The sequence below is a fragment of the Triturus cristatus genome, chromosome 1_2 (genome assembly GCF_964204655.1).
Source record: "Triturus cristatus chromosome 1_2, aTriCri1.1, whole genome shotgun sequence".
Classification (NCBI taxonomy): Eukaryota; Metazoa; Chordata; class Amphibia; order Caudata; family Salamandridae; genus Triturus; species Triturus cristatus.
In genome coordinates this window covers 1,118,338,020-1,118,357,804 of record NC_140580.1, presented here as the reverse complement: position 1 = coordinate 1,118,357,804, position 19,785 = coordinate 1,118,338,020, and the positions used below count along the sequence as shown (strand labels likewise).

Below are 19,785 nucleotides of genomic sequence, written 5' to 3'. Positions count from 1 at the left end.
GGCAGTTGAACGAGCAACGCCAGGAGAGTTCTAGACCTAGCGAACACAGAAGACGGACTATCAAGCGGTTGCACAGCACCGCATACCACGAGCGTCAGGTTAAAAATATCAGAAGCTAGATATAGAAGAAGGACAACGGCAAGTATTTAGTCGAACAGTGCACCTATCTTAGAATGGCATCGAACCCCGTTCAGAATGGGAATGAAGTATTGATCATTTATAAACCGTACAATTAAATAAAAATTCTCAAGTAGTAAGTAGACGATTGAGTTTAGATATTCAAAAATACAATATTATGTGTGTACTGTAAAATATTGTTTGTGTTATATTTAGCATATTTGATTGGACAAAAACAAAAAAAGATAAATATATTTGCATGCAAACGCCCATTGTTTGATGTGTTGTTCAAAATATCGTATAGATTACTAAAAATGTGATTCGACTCCCTACTTTAAAACTGTTGAAGAACATTAGTCAAAGATGGCTACGTCACTGTTGAGTGAAAGAAGGTACAGATTTGAAACTAACTAAAAGTGTGGTTGGTAACAAACCAATAAATATAAGGATAACGTCTATGAGACAAGCGAAGTGGCTTGTTGTTAGTTTAAATGTTGGCATCCAATATTTTATAATAAATATTGTAAAGTGTAGCAGATTTCAAAATTCTGTAAAGATAAAACCTGATATTGATGTAAATCGCTTTGCGATAAACCTGGTAATTGGGATATGGTCAAAACATTTGAATAATCATATTTCTTAAGTATCTGCCGTTATTGTATCTCAAAACTGAGGTATACCACGATGGCAGCCCGCTTCTGAGACAGTTACGTGGGCTGTTTGGGCACTGTTCGCGGCGTAACTCTCCGGAAATAACGACGGCCTGGATGACTGAAGCGACAAGCCACCGCAGGTTCGCACGTCACAAACTATGAATGGCACGGGTAAGAGCACTATCCAATAAGGTTAGGCAGGCTGACGCAAACCTCCAAACTGATTGGACCGCGACTGCAAGACAATGTCTAATGAGCACCCTGGGCGGAGAAGAGTGTCTAACGTCACCGAAATCAGTTACGTGTTCGAATCCAGAACGGCCAGCATATCGGAGTTGGCCAATTGTCTGCTTCCAACGCGAGCCAGTTCAGCCAATGATTGGGCTCCACGACTGGACGGCCGCGCAAGAATATATATGCGAGCGGCGCGCGGAGGCCGGTATCATTCGTCTGACAGACTGACAGAGATAGAAAGAGATCGGTAGAAGCATCTGGAAGCCACCGCCGCCCTGACAGAAAGCGTGACCCAGAGCCTGCCACCCCTAGCGCCATCTACCTGCCTGCGTGGTTTCGGAGCACCCCCACTTGGACAGGGCCACAGGCTGAGATCTCCGTCTGCCTCACTGGATTGTGTATCGCGGCACACAACGGCCGTCCAGAGACCGAGCGCCCCAGGTGAGCCGGGCTTCGAGAGGGAGGGAGTAGGTCGCTGTCCAGCGTCTGACAGCCGAGCCCTCAGGCACCGAGATGTCCTGACAGTGTGTCTCAATGGGTACCGGGAGGCCTCGTGTTCCTCATTTCAGCCGGCTTCTTGAAGGGGAAGTGCGATACCTGTCAGGTGCTCCCCGAGCAGCGGCTTAGGAAGGCTGGCTCCCTGATGGATCGTTCCCCCCCCCCCCCCCGGCTTTCTTCCGCGGGGTGGAGGTCTTCCTGTCGAGCTTATCGGAAGGGGAGTTGGTTGAGGCCTTGTCAAGGTTCTCGAAAAAGGAAGGTGGATGACGAGGCTTTCCTGTCGGCATCGTGGTGCCGGGAGTCTGCCCAGCGGGAGGGTAGTGGTCTGGACCTTCTCGTGGGTCGGGGCCTTCCTTTCAGCACTACGATCCGTGGTGTCCCGGAGGCGGCTGTCCTGGGTGACGGGGAGAGGGGTGATGTGTCCTGGCACTGTGAGGCCTTGTCCGAGAACTGCGAGGGAGGGGGGTCCTTCCCCCACGGGGCTGCATGCCTGATGAGGGCTTCCGTTATGCATCAAGGTGTCCGGGGCATGCCTGATGAGGGCTTCCGTTATGCATCAAGGTGTCCGGGGGCTTCTCTTCTGGGGAGGGGGTGTCTGGAAGAGGGAAGTGTGCTCCATTTGTCCGCTCGAGGGGGGACCGGTGGAGGGATGGCTTGCTCCTTGTTGTGACTGCTCGTTGCCCCCATTTCTGGCCGTGCTGCCAGGGCGTGGTCCTAGGCCTTTCCTCTGCGAGAGCCATTTGATAAGAGGTACCTCTCGGACCTGGGTTTCATTCATCGAGTGCCAGTTGGGGTGATGTTGTCTAGGGCTGGAGGTACCAGGGGTTGGCCCATGTATCGGACAAGTAGGTACACTCTTTCGATTTACGCTCAATTGGGTCTACTTTCTGAACACGTTGTCATGTGTCCATCTGTGACTGTCATCCAGCTCTCACTTGTTGCGGGTGTAAGGTTGTTTTATAACGTTTATACTAGTCCAGCCCACAAGATACGCGTTCCACATCGCTACATTACTTTATACTTGCATGAAAACACACCTAACGAGTTGAGGAATAAATGATGATGCTTTGAGTTGCATGTTTCCTTGTAAGAACAAGGGATTTTAGTGAGGTTGTTGGTTAAAACAAGATGCAGGTCATTTACTGGTCTAATGGCCCTGATCGTATGCCTATAGCCCCCGGGCACCGCCGTGACTCGTGTGTTCGCCCAGAGGCCTTAGAGCACCACTTGTGTTGCTCTAAGGCCTGCGGAGCTTGCTCGGGCGCCTAGTTACGCTTCCTGCCAGACTTGAGTAGAGCTGCTCCGATGCACCTTCCTTGTTGTAGTATCTAGCCACCTCCTTTCTCCTCCTTCTGCAGCAGATAAGGTATCACCGGTCTGCCTGCAGCAGTGTTCGGTGCGCCCCTCCAGTGCTGCGTCTATGTAATCCTGTCCACAGAGGGCTTGTGCACTTACTGAATTCCCTGCTGCAGCCTTCTCATACTAGCTAATGCGCGTTGGTCATGAAATACATAATGTGAGAGGTTGATTGCAATAAGTCTAACCACTGGCAGTGCGCATTAGTGATCACAGATGCACCTTGAACAGTCAGCACTGTTCATAGGCAAGTTTAGGAATGTGTTCAGACCACTAGAGGGGGGCAATTTGTACTGTGGACGGGCGCTTCTTGGTATTTGCTTGTAGTCGCTTTCCTTTCCGTCTCGCATGCAAAGGTGGAAATTGATTTGCGTTTGTTGGTCTTTCTCACGTGTCATGTTTAACTCACTATTGTAACTCAGTTGTACAGTTATGAATCTTCCATACTCGCATTAAATGCCTTGTTAACATAGTACTCGCAAACACCTCGTGCTTGCATATCTCGATTGTTTGCGTGGGTGTGCTGCCGCATAGCATTTGAAAAGTAAAATTATCATTCACCCTAACCTTTCCGTTACATAATTCCTTCAAATGTTGACCTTCTCATTTTTTTTTTTCTTTTAGTTTACACCTACAGAGTTGACGGCACATGACCAGGATGAAGCAGTTTTTTATAGCGCTGCTGGTTGTCACCAGCGTCTTTGCGGATGAAGATGACAAGAAGGAAGAAGTTGGCACTGTGGTTGGAATAGATCTTGGTACCACATATTCATGGTATGTTTTATTTATTGTAAGAAGCGCTTTTTTAATTTTATTTTAATTAAAGGCTGTAAAAACTATGATGAAGGGGATCTTGTGTACTTTGTAGCCGTTGCACCTGCCCCCCTTCTTTAAGACACTGTTTGGCAGTTACTGGAATTGTCAAGTTGTGAATATTAGGAATTAGGATTGGTTTATATAGAGGATGTGGTTCATTTGAAGCCGATTATGGCCTGGATTAGGATATGGGCGAACCCAGAGGCTGAACTAAACAGGCAAATAATTATGGACCGCATCAGTAGGGAAAAAGGGTAGTCCATTCCTTGGTTGAGATATGTAAAGTCCTCTCTTGAGTCTATTGGATGCAAAAACCTTTTTAGTACCCCTATGGTAATTACCCGTTTGGACAGGAAATTGGTGATGAAAAGATATTTTAACTATGTCCAATTGCAGAGAGAAACAAAAGAAGGGGGCAAGAACTCTGTGATAGCTTACAATATGTTGAAAACGGTGGTGGGGATGGAACCGTATTTGACTCTTATGTGTAATGCTCAGGATAGGTTTTTAATCACCCGTTTTTAGGCTCAATCTTTAACATCACTTGTTATCTGTGCCTCATGGTTTTACTGTTTCGGTTGAGCAGAAGGGTCCCTGTGGCTGCGATCTCCTCAGGATACCCTTCATTTTGTACTGTTATGCCCATTTTATTCAGTGCCGAGACGTCGATTTTTAGTTGGTATTTTAAAACCGGCTCAATTCAAGCAGGCCAGGGTCGCCTTGCTACACCTACAAATGGTAAATGACTCTCGGACTCTGTTTTGTGTGGTGAATTTCCTGAAGATGGGCTTAAAAATAAGGAAAACGAGGGGTTTGCTGAAGCAAAAATTAGTACTGTAATTGATGTATATCAGCATGGATTTTAATGAGATTTTTTATTGCTATGTGCTTTTATGGTGTTTTCTAGATGCCGAATAGAGATTTTTGATTGATTTTGAATATTAGTGTGTTTATGTACTTGAACTCCTTACTCTGCTATATATGATAATGTTAGAAAACGGTGGAGGGTAGTGCCTTCTTAGTTGGTCCACGTCAGTGGATAATCGACATCAAGATTGTCGCTTTTCCTCTCACAATCTATACCTGCATTTTTTGTCAAAAAATAAAAACAACACAAGTAATTTCATTTTGAGCAATGTTCTTGATGTCGATTATCCACTGACGTGGACCAACTAAGAAGGCACTACCCTCCACCGTTTTCTAACTTTACCTTCTCAATGGCTCTTGGGTGTAGCCATTCACGAGGATTGTGCCACACATAAAATTGGGCCTTAACAATTGTAGCGCCGCAAGTCCAGAATTTTCCACCCATACAGTGTTTCATATATATGATAATGACCTGCATGTAGGCCTTTAGACTCATTTGTCAGAGATGTTAATTAACACTAGATTTAATTTATTTGGTTTCACATTAACTTCTATTTTTTCCCCCCAGTGTTGGAGTTTTCAAAAATGGACGTGTGGAAATCATTGCCAATGACCAGGGTAATCGCATTACTCCATCCTATGTGGCTTTCACTCCAGAAGGTGAACGGCTTATAGGTGATGCGGCAAAGAACCAGTTGACATCCAATCCTGAGAATACAGTGTTTGACGCTAAACGCCTGATAGGCCGCACATGGAACGATCCCTCCGTTCAGCAAGACATCAAATATTTGCCATTTAAGGTAGGTGATGCATTATCACAGGAAGTTGACTAGGAGTTTGGAAATCGAGAATTGCAAATGTTTTTTTCTGTTGGACTTTAAAGGTGGACATTCTGTTTTCACTTAATGCGCTACATTTGCTAAGTAAATGTAGTAATTAGTTTGAAAAACATCCCATGTAGACATGACAAAAAACGAGATCCAACAAAAATGTCGTTCTGTTCACTCCAATTATTTATTTGAGGTTCATTGTGCACTTCTATTGCATAGGTTATTGAAAAGAAAACCAAGCCATATATTCAAGTTGATATTGCTGATCAGAGCAAGTCATTTGCTCCTGAAGAGATTTCTGCAATGGTCCTGACAAAAATGAAGGAAACAGCTGAAGCCTATCTCGGAAAGAAGGTATGTTTTGAAATGCCCTGTCATGGTGTAACCCTTTCTTAAGGTTTACCTAAAGCTGTGGTATTCAGAATTTTTATGTATGTCATACTGAGGAGTGATCCTGTTGCAGAATTAGGGGGCTGGAGATATATAATGTATTCAAACAGGCAAGCGCTCTTTCCGGGTACCAGGAAACCTGTGGGAGGCGGCGCGCAAACCGGCGGAGCCACCGGTAATAGTCCATAAAATTGAATGTGTCCTCGGCACGCTCTCAAGAACCAAAACCACAAGAAAGCGATACAAAAGGGGATTTAATTCGTTATAAATCCAAACTTCGTGACTCGTTTTTAACCGTCAAGCGGTCTTTCTCACACAAATTAAACTGTCTGAACCCTGTACGTGTATGATTTCTTTAATGCACATTATCGAATGTACTAAAAGTACAATTGTAAAAAAATACCCTCCATATGTGTCTAATCTGTCACGATGGGTGTATACCTTTATTCAACTAGTGGATGTTAGGTAGCCAAGTGACCAGCAGAGATTATAGTAAGTATTTGAAATCATGAATGACTTTCAGATACATATAAAGAATGTATCGACCTGTAAACTATTGAATCAGATTTATGGTATAGGGGTATATTTATTTTGTTTGAAACGGGTGAATAAAACCAGGCAGCAGGGAACCCCTTTTGTGTTCAGGTTTTCTGTGCGGATTACTTTAGTGGCGACTGGCATCTAAAAATATATTTCAGCTCAATCCCCAAATCGCCCACAGCTCAGCCTGTTGAACTGTTGCAAATACGATGGGAGGAATGGATTGTTGGTGCATAAAGGGAGATGGGAGAGAAAAGAATGGAGTTTTAAGTGATATTAAAAAAGGTGCTTTTTATATAACCACTGATAAAAAGTAGTTTAAACAGACAGTGTACTGAGGGGGGTGGGAGGTATTACCACAGACTACTACTTGTGCCCCTGCGAAGGTTGGCATCCGGGGGGGGGGGGGGGGGGGGCAGAGGCATAACAAAACGTGAGAGGGTCCCCCTGCAAGATGTGCTGAAGGGGCCACTCACATCAGTAGGGGCTGAGGGGGGCCCCCTCCACTATCGGTAAGCCTGGGGGGGGCGCTGCAGGGGGGCTTTGTTACGCCACTGTGAAGGGGTTGGGGACCTAGCTGTCCCATACCACATGCGGGCCCTGCTAGTCCGTCTCTTCCATAAACGCTCACATTCAGTATCTCCTTACTGAAATCTCTATCCAATCTTCTGTCTGAAAATCCTCGTCCACTCAGTTTAGAAAAACCTGTCCCATCGCCTATTGAAAGACCAGCTCAGTTCCCCTCTTTACGTGCATGTGCCCATTAAAAAAAAAAAAAAAAAAAACCATCCAGTCCCGAGAACTTGATCTGTATGCCCTCTTGAAATTTCCAACCATTGCAAAGTCTTATCCAGTACTTTCCTTTAAAGCCATAGCGAGTGCCCCTTTTTCAAAGCATAGATGCTAATTTTCCCAGGTCCATGCAAAACTAGCTGTCTCTAGTCCAGGTTTTTCATCTGCGTTCTCAGACTTGTAGTTTTATATTGAACCAAATAAGACTACAATCCCAGAATGCACAGAAGTCTTTGGCGCAGTTACAGGGGTATAGCCATCAATGGTGCAGTGAAACCTGGGTCCAGAGGCCTCAGTGGCACATTAAACTCCAATTATTTCAGTTTTTTTTTTGTTGTTTTTAATAAAACCAAGCAGTCGGGGTGATGGGGGATTAGTTTTCTTGCTTGCTTAAGAGCCCATGATGCCATTACTATGCTACTGACCAGTTATTGTGCATAGATTTGGCAAACTTGACAGGGTTTCAAAGCACCCTCCAGATCACCCTGTAAAAAGCAACATGCGCTCCACTTCAAAGAATGATTTCCCTTCAAGCACCATCCATAGCGGCCACCCTCCCTCTCAAGCCATGCAGACTGCAGCTGTCAATACATTAACACAGTGGCAACATCCCCCACAATGCCAGTGTATGTGTAAGCACTGAAAAGTCTGCAGGCAGCTACAAAAGTATTGGAAAGTGATTTCAAAGCACAATGCTTCAGCCTCCCTGCCAACCTTCCCTTATTTGCCGAGTTTCCATTGATTTTTCAGCAGCAAGCCTTCGAGAGCAAGCCAAATGCAGAACATGCCCCAATACTATTTATAGAATATTCCAAAACCCCACAATGACGATGGATGAAAAACACATCAGTGAACCCTGTGTGTACATTTAAATGTATTGTGATTCAAATGCCATTTGGGTCATGAACTTCTTCCCTTTCCCCGTTTGAAGACCTCTCCTCTGAGGGGATGTCTAACCCACAAATGTTAGTGCATTTTTAACTTCTATCTCCATCTCAATATCCTCTTTTCTTGAAGTTGTTCGTTTACTGTAGATTGACAATCTGTAATGAATTAGTTCCCAAATAATCCCTCGACCCCAGGTCTTTTCTCAGTGCAAGCAGCCGGCCCCTTTCTGGACCTTTTACTGCATGCAAATCGGACATTCTGCTATTTCCTCAGTTTTTTTTTTTTTTTTTTTTTGGAAAAAGTTTTTATTGAACAATAATTCGGTTACAAGTATGGGCCTACAACCACCCGGGCCGGCCGCTAGGTACATAAGGAAATATACACATATCAAGGCTGCAATCCGTTCCCAGGGCACTGCCCCGCAGTGGCTCAAGATAGTCCTCGAAGAACAGCAAGCGTCAGTCCAACAATAACAGAAACAAAAAAGAAAAACAATAAAAACAAAAGGCGAGTTACAGGGGATATCAGTGCGGTTCAGGCTCCCCCCGGGAAACTCCAGTCAGAACATTTGAGCAATCCGCTAAAGAGAGGAGGACCGGGAGGCCGGGAACGGAGGGGGGGGGGAAGGGGGTCAAGGGAGATGAACGTCCATATGTGGTTGTTACAAAAGGCGCTAGGAGCCGTCAAGGGTCAGGGGGACATGGCGATATCAGTGTCTACCAGGGGGGGCGTACAGATGCCTCCGCGATACGCATTCCATTGACCCCAAATTCTACCCCATGCCCCCGGCTTGCCACGGGCCACATACACTGTCTTCTCCCGAAACATACACCAGTCCATATTCTCCTTCCATACTGACACGGTGGGCGGCCGTTGAGCGCCCCAAAGTTGCGCTATATCCCTCTTGGCAATCATGTTCCCTAGGGCCGCCCATCGGGTCTGAGCCGCGTTGTAGTCATTGGGCTCCCACACATTCAGGACACAGCGACGCACCTCCGGCAGCAGCACAACCCCGGTGACCTGTCCCATAACCGTGTGGACCCGGCGCCAGTAGTCCGCCACCTCGCGACACTCCCAAAGGATATGAAGAAAGGTGGCGCTGAGCCCGCAGCCTCGTTTACAGAGTCCGTCGTCAGAGAATCCCATCGCGACCAAGCGCGGACCCGTGACATACACCCGGTGGAGAATCTTGAGCTGTACCAACCGGAGACGAGCCGGAATGGCAACCTCCTTGGGGGACGACAGTGCAGACTGCCAGTCTTCGTCGTCCAATTCAACCCCATCCCCAGTCCAAGCCCCCCGAAGGCGCACCAGGAGATCTGCCCGGTGATTAATCAATTTTTTATAAATTAAAGAAATAGTACTTTCAGGGACATGTCCGTCAAGTACGCGGTCCTCGAGGGGCGAGGAAACAGGGATCTCGGTCCCCTCCCCGAAGACCGAGAGCAGGGCGTGTCGAACCTGGGCGTAGCGGAAGAACTCCCTGTCGGTCAGCTCGTATTCGGCCTGGAGCACCGCGAAAGCCTTGACCGCGCCCTTGTGCCACAGGTCTCCCACTTTGCTGATACCAATCGTGTCCCACTGGTCAAACCCCTTGGTGGTCCACAAGCTGCCCAGGCGGTCGGAGGCAAACAAGGGAGTAGCACATGTCATTCGCTCACTCCAGCCCGTGGCCGCAGTGGCAGCCCTCCAGGTCCGCACAGCAATCTTAGTAGGACCCGTAAGGGTCCGGTCAGCCAGGCGGGAATAAAGTGCCCTGTTGTAGTTCCCGCCGGGAAGCAGGAACTTGTCCATCTCATACGCCGGATTCAAGCCGGGCGCATACGTGGCGTGGTTAATGGCAGATAGCTGCGAGGCCCAATAGTACCTGCGAATGTCAGGAAGCGCGATGCCCCCGTCATACCAGGGGAGAGTGAGCTTGGCAAGAGCAATACGCGCCCGGCCGTTCCACACCAGTCTCCTCTGCAGGCTCTCCACCTCCCGAAAGTAGGCCACTGGGATAACGTCAAAGGAGTTCTGGAGTGCATAGAGGAACCTGGGAAGGGACATCATTTTAAACAGCGCGGCCCGACCCAGCGGGGACAGGGGCAGCCTGCACCACCGGGCCGTGTCCTCCCGCAGCCGCCGAAGTGGACGCAGAAGATTCTGCTCGTAGCGAGCCACCGGGTCCAGCGAAACGTATATCCCCAGGTACTTAAAGCCGCTCAGAGATATTTGAATCGGGAGCCGAGGCGGCAGGAGAGGAGGACCACCAGCGATGGGATAAACGCAGGATTTAGACCAATTGATCGTGAGACCCGAATTGTTCCCAAAGGAGGTCAGAACGTCAAAGAGGACGTTGAGTGACTGCCGCGGTGAGGTGAGGTACAGGAGAATGTCGTCCGCATACAGCGAGACCCGATCTTCAAAGCCCGGGCCCCACCGGATCCCTTTAAGCGAGGGCTCCCAACGGAGCCAGGCAGCGAGTGGCTCCAGGGCGAGAGCAAAAAGCAACGGGGACAACGGGCACCCCTGCCTCGTGCCCCTGCCAAGGGCAAAGGGCCGAGAGACCCGCCCATTCACCACCACTTGAGCCATGGGTCCCGTGTAAAGGAGCCTCACCCAGCCAATAAATCCCTCTCCAAAGCCGAATTTTTCCAAGACGGCCCAGAGGAATGGCCACTCAATAGTGTCAAATGCCATCGTGGCATCCAAAGAAACCAGCACGGCCGGTTCGGGGAGGAACTCCGCCCTGGCGAGGACCCCGTGCAGACGCCGCAAGTTAAGAGCGGTGTTGCGGTGCGGGATAAAGCCGCATTGGTCCGGATGAATAAGGTCGCACACTACACTCAACAATCGATTGGCCAGGACTTTCGCCAGGATTTTAGGCTCCGCATTGAGCAGTGAAATAGGCCGGTAAGAGGTACAGCGGTCACGAGGCTTGCCCTCCTTGGGAATAACGACTATAGTGGCCAAGCGCTGGTCGGCAGGAAGGGAACCCGCCGCAAGAGAGTCGCGGAACATGCGGCCGAGGAAGGGCGCAAGCGTATCAGGACGCAATTTGTATAGTTCAATGGGCAGCCCGTTAGGACCCATAGCCTTGCCCGAGCGAAGGGAACGAATCGCGGTCGCTATTTCATCCGACGATAAGGGGGCGTCCAACCGCTCCCGGTCCTCAACGGACAGGCCGGGCAGAGCAATATCTCTCAGTAGGAGGCGAGAGTCATCCTCGTCCCTGTCAGTCACCGGGGAGTACACCGCCCGGAGGTGATCAGCGAAGCATTCCACAATCTCATCCGGCTCAGTCACACACACACCATCCGCAGCACGCAACTCGGGGACCACACGATTCACTCTCTCTTTTTTTATCCAGCCACGCAATCAACTTACCCGCCTTGTCCCCCGCGTCATACAGTCGGCCCTGCCGCTCCCTATACATAGTTTTGGCCGCGTCAGTGACCAGGGACCTATATTCGAACTGTTTCAGGCTAAGGGCATGTAGTCCGTCCGGAGTAACATTCGCCTCCAGGGCCGACTCCAGCCCCGAGATGTCAGTCTCCAGCCTCACCACCGCCTCGCTCCTAACCTTCTTGGCCACCACTATCTGGGCGAGGGCGTGTCCGCGTAGCACAGTTTTAAAGGCTTCCCAAAGGGACAACGCAGACGACACCGACCCCTCGTTTTCACTGAAGTATTGGTCCATGGCCTTAACCAGGCTGTCACGAGTCACAGGGTCCCGCAGGTACCAGGGGTTAATGGGAGCTATCCGACCTGCGGACCGCGACCCGGTGTCAAAGAGAAGCCACAGCGGAGAATGGTCGGAGATACCACGCGCCAGGTGTCTGACCTCTCGAATCCGACCAGTCTGCGCCGCAGGCATAAGAAAGTAGTCTAACCTGGAGAGACTCCCATGCGCCCCCGAATGAAAGGTGAACTGACACTGGGTCGGATGCAATAGTCTCCAACTATCCACCAAGCCGAAGGTCTCCAACATCCCACCCAGCCATGACTGGGCAGCGGGGAGGGTCCTTGGTGGGTGACGATCCAGTTCACCCGAAACCACAGAATTAAAGTCCCCGCCCATGAGCAGGAGGCCGTCCGGAAGGTCAAGCAGCATTCGACCCAAGTCAGTGAAGGTGGAGTTCTGGAGGCCCGGGGGGACGTAGACTGAAACCAGGGTAAGGGGCTGCCCCTCCCACCTCCCAGTCAAACACACATAGCGCCCCCTGTCATCCGAGACTATCCTCGTGATCTCCACCGGAAGGGAGGTTCGCAGGAGAATGCCCACCCCCCTGGAGCCAGTTGTGAAACCAGAATGGGCTACGAGGCGGTATCCCCCCCTGTTCATCGCATGGCAAACATTGCCGACCAAATGCGTCTCCTGGAGAAACACCACATCAGGAGTCAAACGACGCAAATATTGCAGTACAACACCCCGCTTAATACGGTCCCCCAACCCATTGACGTTCCATGACATAAGCCTCAACCCGTCTCCCCCCATCCCATCCAATAGCTCAAAAGGCCCCCAGCCCGCAGCACCGCTCCCAAATATGGATAAAAATCAATACCTCGCCTTGTAAACAAAAAACACACAACTAAACAACCCCTCTTCCCCCCCAACCCCACCCCAAGTCCAACGCCCCCCACCCTGCACCCCTGCGGGCCAAAGACCCCCCCCAACTTGCAGTGTGCCTGTCGCCCCATTAACCCCATTCTACAAAAAGACCCCGGAGGAGGAAAGGGACCCGTACCCGCCCGCACCCCTCACGGGTCCTGGTTAAGCACAGTATGCAAAAGAAGTAAGACCCAACTGTACAGTGCCAAGCCGCAAAAAGTAAGGACCAAAGGTCAGTCTAAGGGGACCCGTCACCTGCGGTGCCCCCAGAGGGCCCGGGCCGGCCACCCCCGTCCGGCAGCGAGTCCAGCCAGTCACTTGCGGCCACAGGAGAGTCAAAAAAGGCAGTCCGCTCTCCATGCTCCACTCGAAGTTTCGCCGGGTAGATCATTGAGTACTTCAGGCCTAGCTCGCGGAGACGGCGCTTCACCCCTTGGAATCCCATCCGCTGTTTCTGGACCAGTTGCGTGAAGTCCGGATAAAAATTGATGGTCGAGTTCTCGTAGCGGACCGGGCCACGGGTCCGTGAAGCCTGCAGAATAGCATCGCGGTCCCTGTAGTGGAACAGTTTAGCCACGATAGGCCTCGGGGGGGCCCCCGGCCGCGGCCGGCCGCCCGGAACTCGATGGGCCCGCTCCACAGCGAAGAATTTGCTTAGACCAACCGGGGACAGCTGTTGCAGGATAAGTTCCTCGACCACGAGGTCCACCGGGCGGCTGTCGGAGGACTCCGGTACCCCAATGATGCGGATATTGTTGCGTCGGGCCCGTCCCTCGAAGTCCTCCAGCCGCCGGGCCATATGGTCGTTGACCACTCTAATGTCCCCGAGCGCGGCCCGCAGATCCGACACCTCCGCACCCAGGGTGGAGGTCCGTGCATCAAGGGCCTGGACCTTCTCGTTGGTTTTAGAGAGGTCGGCCCGAATCAGGGTGACATCGATCGCGACAGTGTCGATCTTACGGGCCAGGGCCTCATATTGCGTCGCGATAGTTTCCCTGATGCCCTCGATGGCGCCCATAATGTCCTGCAGGGAAGGTTCCGCAGCGACGGTCGTGCCTCCCCCTGCAGCGTCCGGGGAGAGGCCAGCAGCGCCAGGGGACCTCCTGCCCTGGGTATAGCGGTCCATGTTGTTGCTCTGGACCGCACCCCCGCGCAGTGAAGCCTTGGTCTTGCGCCCCTCCGGACCCCCTTTGCCCGCCATGTGAGCGCAGTCACTCAATGGGACCTCCGATCAAGGGGTGCGCGGGTGCCAGCAAAAGGACCACAAACCGTCGGTGTAGGGGCCGGAGGCGTCAGACCCGCCAGTAGCAGATGAAAGCAAACCTCGGGCAGAGGCCCGGGAGGCACCTCGCCACCTTGAGCACGCACGCCAGCTGATCTCCTGAAGGCCAAAACCGAAACCGAAAGTGCTGAATCGGTAACTGGCACCGCGCTGAGGCCGCTGTTGTTCAATTGCAGCCCGGCCCCACGGGTCACCTTCACCCCGGCCACCTCCGTCGGGTGGGTCCCAAAAGTTCCGGCGACGATAACTCAGGATTCCCAGGTCCGATTGGAGTTTTGAAAAGAGATATATGATCAGCTGGTCTTCATCTCCCAGATTCCATACACCAAATCAGGATAGTCTCAGGATATATTCCGAGGAGCAGAAAGGGTCCGGGGAGCCCTGTGCTCACGCGACCATCTTGGATGCGCGCTAGGCTCCTCCTTCCTATTTCCTCAGTTTTAGTTGGATACATTTACGTAAAAGTTTTTACTTGAGTCTTAAACCAGTATTGAAGCAAGTGTATTGAAGCATTGGGTGTTTCTGATTTAAACCCTTTACGCCAAGATTCGTTTAATCTCACAGCAAAAAATGTAATCCCACTTTGCAGACACCCTTGACTGAAACTAGTTTCTGTTCGCTATATTCTTAATACTCTTCTCTGGACCTGTGCACCTTTTCTGCAAATAAAATGGTCCTTTTTCAGATGCCCGAGTTCTAGCTTTGTTTTTTCTGTTCCCTAACCTTTTAACGTTACCTCAAAACTGAGGCCTACAAGAATCCAAATATCAGAACGTGCCGTATTATACTCTGTGTTCAAGGTAGAGTCCTAGTTGTCAGTTAACTAGCCAGTATTCCCAGAAAATGAATTTTTGTTAGCAGCTAATTAAAATGACACCAAGCTAAGTTGTCACATGATGATGTCTTTGCTTGCTTATTTTAGGTTACTCATGCAGTTGTGACTGTACCTGCCTATTTTAATGATGCTCAACGTCAGGCTACCAAAGATGCTGGTACCATTGCTGGATTGAATGTGATGAGAATCATCAATGAACCGTAAGTTCTCGATACCTATTTTTACAGTGTCTTTTATTTGTAGCTGGTTGGGTGTTTGTAGGTAGGCTAAATCATGTGATCACTTTCTTCTTCCAGAACTGCTGCTGCTATTGCATACGGGTTGGATAAGAAAGACGGTGAAAAGAACATCCTTGTGTTTGATTTGGGTGGTGGCACCTTTGATGTATCTCTGCTTACTATCGACAATGGCGTCTTTGAGGTTGTGGCTACAAACGGAGATACTCACTTGGGAGGAGAAGACTTTGACCAGCGTGTTATGGAGCACTTCATTAAACTATACAAGAAAAAGACTGGGAAAGATGTTCGTAAAGACAACCGAGCAGTACAGAAGCTGCGACGAGAGGTTGAGAAAGCCAAGAGGGCCCTGTCGGCACAGCACCAGGCCAGAATTGAAATCGAGTCCTTCTTTGAAGGAGAGGATTTCTCTGAAACACTAACTCGCGCCAAGTTTGAGGAACTAAATATGGTAGGTGTTGTGAGACTCAATAGTCCAGTGTGAACATTCTGTTCATGAAAGCATGTCGTTTTTAAGTGTAGGCCTTGCCCATTAACATGATTTTCCTTTCATTACCTTCCTTAGCAGTGACTGTTTTGTCTTGGGTGGAGTAAGGGACTAGACCACAATTACATAAGGGGCTATACAACGATTGGTCAACCAAAAAGGCATGTCCCCAGCTTAGTTATTAGGTGTCAAACAGTGCTGTCCATGAAAGTGCTTTGATCTTGTCCATAAACTGCTTCTTGTTTCCTAAATGTCAATCACTTCATTTCAGGATCTCTTCCGTTCAACCATGAAGCCTGTACAGAAGGTTTTGGAAGACTCTGACTTGAAGAAGACTGACATTGATGAAATAGTGCTTGTAGGTGGCTCCACTCGAATCCCCAAAATTCAGCAGTTGGTGAAGGAGTTTTTTAATGGGAAGGAGCCTTCACGTGGTATCAACCCAGATGAGGCTGTAGCTTATGGTGCTGCTGTCCAGGCTGGTGTACTTTCAGGAGATCAGGATACCGGTAAGTGTTTTTGTGTAGGTGTTTTTTTTTTTTCTTTTCTTTTCTTCTCCTCTTTCAATCTCCATTTCTCATTAACAAAATGTACTTTCCAGACATAACTGTCTTGTCATCATAGATGTGCTTGTTTGGCTTACTAGCTTTTAGATAGCTCGTTTAATCGCACGTAATGCAGTCATAACCAATCGGGCCTTAATGTCTATTGGATTGAGTGCTGGTGGCTAAGGCCCTGCAAAAAAAAAAACACGGCTGGAGGTTTTAAATTTCGGTGCACCGAATGCCGAGGCTGCGTAGCTTGGATCAACCTCATGGCTCTTCTAGACACTCCCTGTCCCTTTATCTCAGTCTTGCAGATTCCTGCTTTCTCACTTAGCTAAGTTTTTCCCGTTGTGTTTTTCTCTCTTTTGCCATCAATGTCTGCTGAGAGAACTTCACGTGGTCATAACTTATTTTGTACCTTAAACAATCGATAGTGACGTTCTCTTACAGATTTTGGCACTGCTATCCACCTAATTGAATAGAAGCTGAAAAAACATAATAAATGAGAATTTGTGTTCATCTGGAATACCCGTACTGTATACTACCAACCTACTGCATACCTGCGTCCGGTTGTAATATTTGGCCCATGTTCACTTTAACTGTCAGTCCTCTGTTAACGAATGCTAGGACATACCTCTAAACTCTTCAGTCCGCTTACTGTCTGGGAGTTTGCCATAGTATCCTGAGGGGAAACTGATTTTCGAACCCCTCGCAAATAAAGACCTGTTTGAAAATGTCTTCAACCTGATTTACCTAATAACGTTGCCTCTTATCTTCTGTAGGTGACCTTGTTCTCCTTGATGTGTGTCCACTTACACTTGGTATTGAGACTGTTGGAGGTGTTATGACTAAATTGATCCCAAGAAACACTGTTGTGCCCACAAAGAAATCTCAGATCTTCTCCACTGCATCTGATAACCAACCCACTGTCACCATCAAAGTTTACGAAGGTAAGAGTTGACACTTGTATTAAACCCTATAGTGAAAGGATTGTTCCGTAGTCGGTCTAGGATGAATAGGCTGGTTTCAACCCCTAAGCTAGTGTAGCGAGACGCACCTTGTTGCAGTTTTGTTAATGTCTGTAATGGCAGCCATGAGATCCTTTCTCATGGACAATCTGGTTACCTCCCACTTAATTCCTTTCCCCAATTCTTTGGGGTAAAATGTTGCTACGCATTTAGTTTTAAAAGATAGAGGTGCTTCGAATACTTGGGAGACCATGTTATCTATCTAATTCTCGAGCACTTTTAAAGGAACCGTGGCTGCCATTACATGTTTCTGTAATTGAATGGCATTTGTAGCAGTCTCTTACCATTGTGTAGTCTGGATCCCCTTTTCAAAGAACTTCACCGTGTTCTACTAAAGGATTTTACTTCCATGTTAATACCTGGATACTTATTCACGCGCTGTAATTTGTAACTTTTGCTTCATCAGTATTGGTGCTTGGTATGATTTATATGGGTACTTTTGCATTACTGGTGAGGGAGTCAGTAGGCTTCTGGAATCAAAGCTGGTGTTTAGTCTCAAATATTAAGAATTCGGAGTCTTGAGTGGTAACAATCCATCTGGACCTAAGTTGGTATAAATTAACATTCATTCATCTGTGAAGGGAAACGCTTAACTTATCTGCTGTGACTGGTGATTGCCTGGCAAATGGCTGTGTTAAACATAACTTCAGTAATGGAATGTAACTCTATGGTCTGCCCTCAAGGTGACACTGCAACTAGGCACTTACTGCTTCACTATTAGTAGCTTTCTTATGAGGGGTATACGTAAGTCCAGCTTTGATGCAATTAGAGTGTGCAGAATAAGGTGAGGTGATAACTTCCTGAGGAAAGCAGTGGTTTGAGACCAGTGCGACACAAATTTTATTGTTGAGAGAATAGTCTCTGTGGATTTAACTTTTTGACTAAGTTTTGTAAACCATCTTTAACGATTCTTTCTGGAGTTAATCTACTTTTTGTTTTCAGGTGAACGTCCATTGACCAAGGACAACCACTTGTTGGGTACTTTTGATCTGACTGGAATCCCTCCAGCTCCTCGTGGTGTTCCACAAATTGAGGTTACCTTTGAAATCGATGTGAACGGTATTCTTCGTGTATCTGCTGAGGACAAAGGTACTGGAAACAAAAACAGAATCACCATTACCAATGATCAGAACCGCCTCACTCCTGATGAAATCGAAAGGATGGTCAATGATGCAGAGAAGTTCGCAGAGGAAGATAAAAAATTAAAGGAGAGAATCGATACAAGAAACGAGCTGGAAAGTTATGCCTATTCTTTAAAAAATCAGATTGGTGACAAAGAAAAATTAGGTGGTAAATTATCATCTGAAGACAAGGAAACCATAGAAAAAGCAGTTGAAGAGAAGATTGAATGGCTGGAAAGCCACCAGGATGCTGACATAGAAGAATTCAAGGCAAAAAAGAAGGAATTGGAGGAAATTGTACAACCAATAGTCAGCAAGCTGTATGGCAGTGCAGGACCGCCTCCCCCTGGTGGTGAGGAGGAAGCAGAGAAGGATGAGTTGTAGGTCTTCTGGATTCGTTTGAATGCAGTAACATTGTACATATGGACTAAAGAACTTCAGTTGAATATTGAATGGAGAAACTTCTCGAATGTGTGTAATCTTCACTCTTGAGTGGAGTTAAAATGCTAGCCTGGAATGGCTGTTTACTGCTTTTCATTAGCAGTTGTCACTAAAGTCTTGGGTTTATTTTTTTGGGGGGACGGGGTGCCGAAGGGTGGTGGGCGGTGGGTGGCATTGGTAAAGGTGTCTGACCGTTTTTGGAAACATTGTGTTCACATCCCATCAAAAGCATTTCTATTTATTTGAGAATTGGTCATGTTCATCCTGTGTAGAACTTTTTTTCTACCATATTTGACCACAATAAATGTTTGATATTTAACCTGTTTCTGGCAAAATGTTTTTCCAAAGCATGTCCTAAGTGGTGTGGTGGATGGACGTTGGTTAGAAGGGTTTGTGGGTGTATTAGCCCTTCACGGTCATATGATTTCCAGAAAAATATGTATGCGTTATTTCTACAGCATGAACCTAAAAATAAGATCCTACCACTTAGGAGTCAAAGACCACCATAAAGGCAATGAATGATGGGAGCAGAAGCTGTTTTGTGGACTGTTTGTTGTGATTTAGTGTTCTTTAAAGGGTGTCTTCAACTCTTCACTAAATTGGTGTAGTGTGGAGCCTGTGAAGCCCTGGAGTATGGCATTGCCATCATCCAGATGGGGACCGTACAATATTTTGAACGGCAGTTATGAATTCCTCGCTGTTTGCAAGAAAGTTTCTCTTTCTTGAGGAGGGAAGTTGGTCCCAAGGTGTCCTCATCGTTGATTGGCAGTGTTTTTTGAGGGTGAGGTTGGTGTCCAGGGGAATTGAAGTGTCTTGGCGTTCAGTGATTAGGTTCGAAGTAGTGTAGTTTTGTTATTGAGCCAGGTTGGTAGTATTTCTTGTTGGCATATAACATTAATGCTACTTGAACTTCATGCAAGCACTGAACATCCAGGTCTTTTGAATCTCTTAAAGGGATTCTGAGGGGGAATTTAAAACAGACCAGCTGTGGGTAGTAAAGAATAGGGAATGTATTCATGACCAGGAAATTCTCACCCATCTTCAGCTATAGAATAGTGTACAGGTTAAGTGTTGGAGTGGATCTGGATGATGGTATAGAAGGAACTTGATTGGGATAAGAAAGCAGGGGGCACTTCATTGAGCCTCTACAGTTAACTGCAAAAAACTGTAGGCTAGTTGGCTCTTTCCCAACGCGGTGGTGAGACTGCAGTAGGTTTAGTTGCTTGTGTAGCTGG

General features: G+C 48.0%; 1 protein-coding gene across 1 annotated transcript; it reads left to right on the top strand.

The window, feature by feature from the left end:
* The first annotated feature begins 1,078 nt into the window (after nt 1–1,078).
* Nucleotides 1,079–18,869, top strand: HSPA5 (heat shock protein family A (Hsp70) member 5). Its single transcript, XM_085613785.1, has 9 exons — nt 1,079–1,445; nt 3,483–3,632; nt 5,110–5,341; nt 5,591–5,725; nt 14,780–14,892; nt 14,989–15,379; nt 15,687–15,924; nt 16,743–16,910; nt 17,931–18,869. Exons 2-9 carry the CDS (start codon nt 3,508–3,510, stop codon nt 18,491–18,493), a joined length of 1,965 nt encoding a protein of 654 aa, XP_085469911.1. The 5' UTR covers nt 1,079–1,445; nt 3,483–3,507; the 3' UTR covers nt 18,494–18,869.
* Nucleotides 18,870–19,785: the final 916 nt, after the last annotated feature.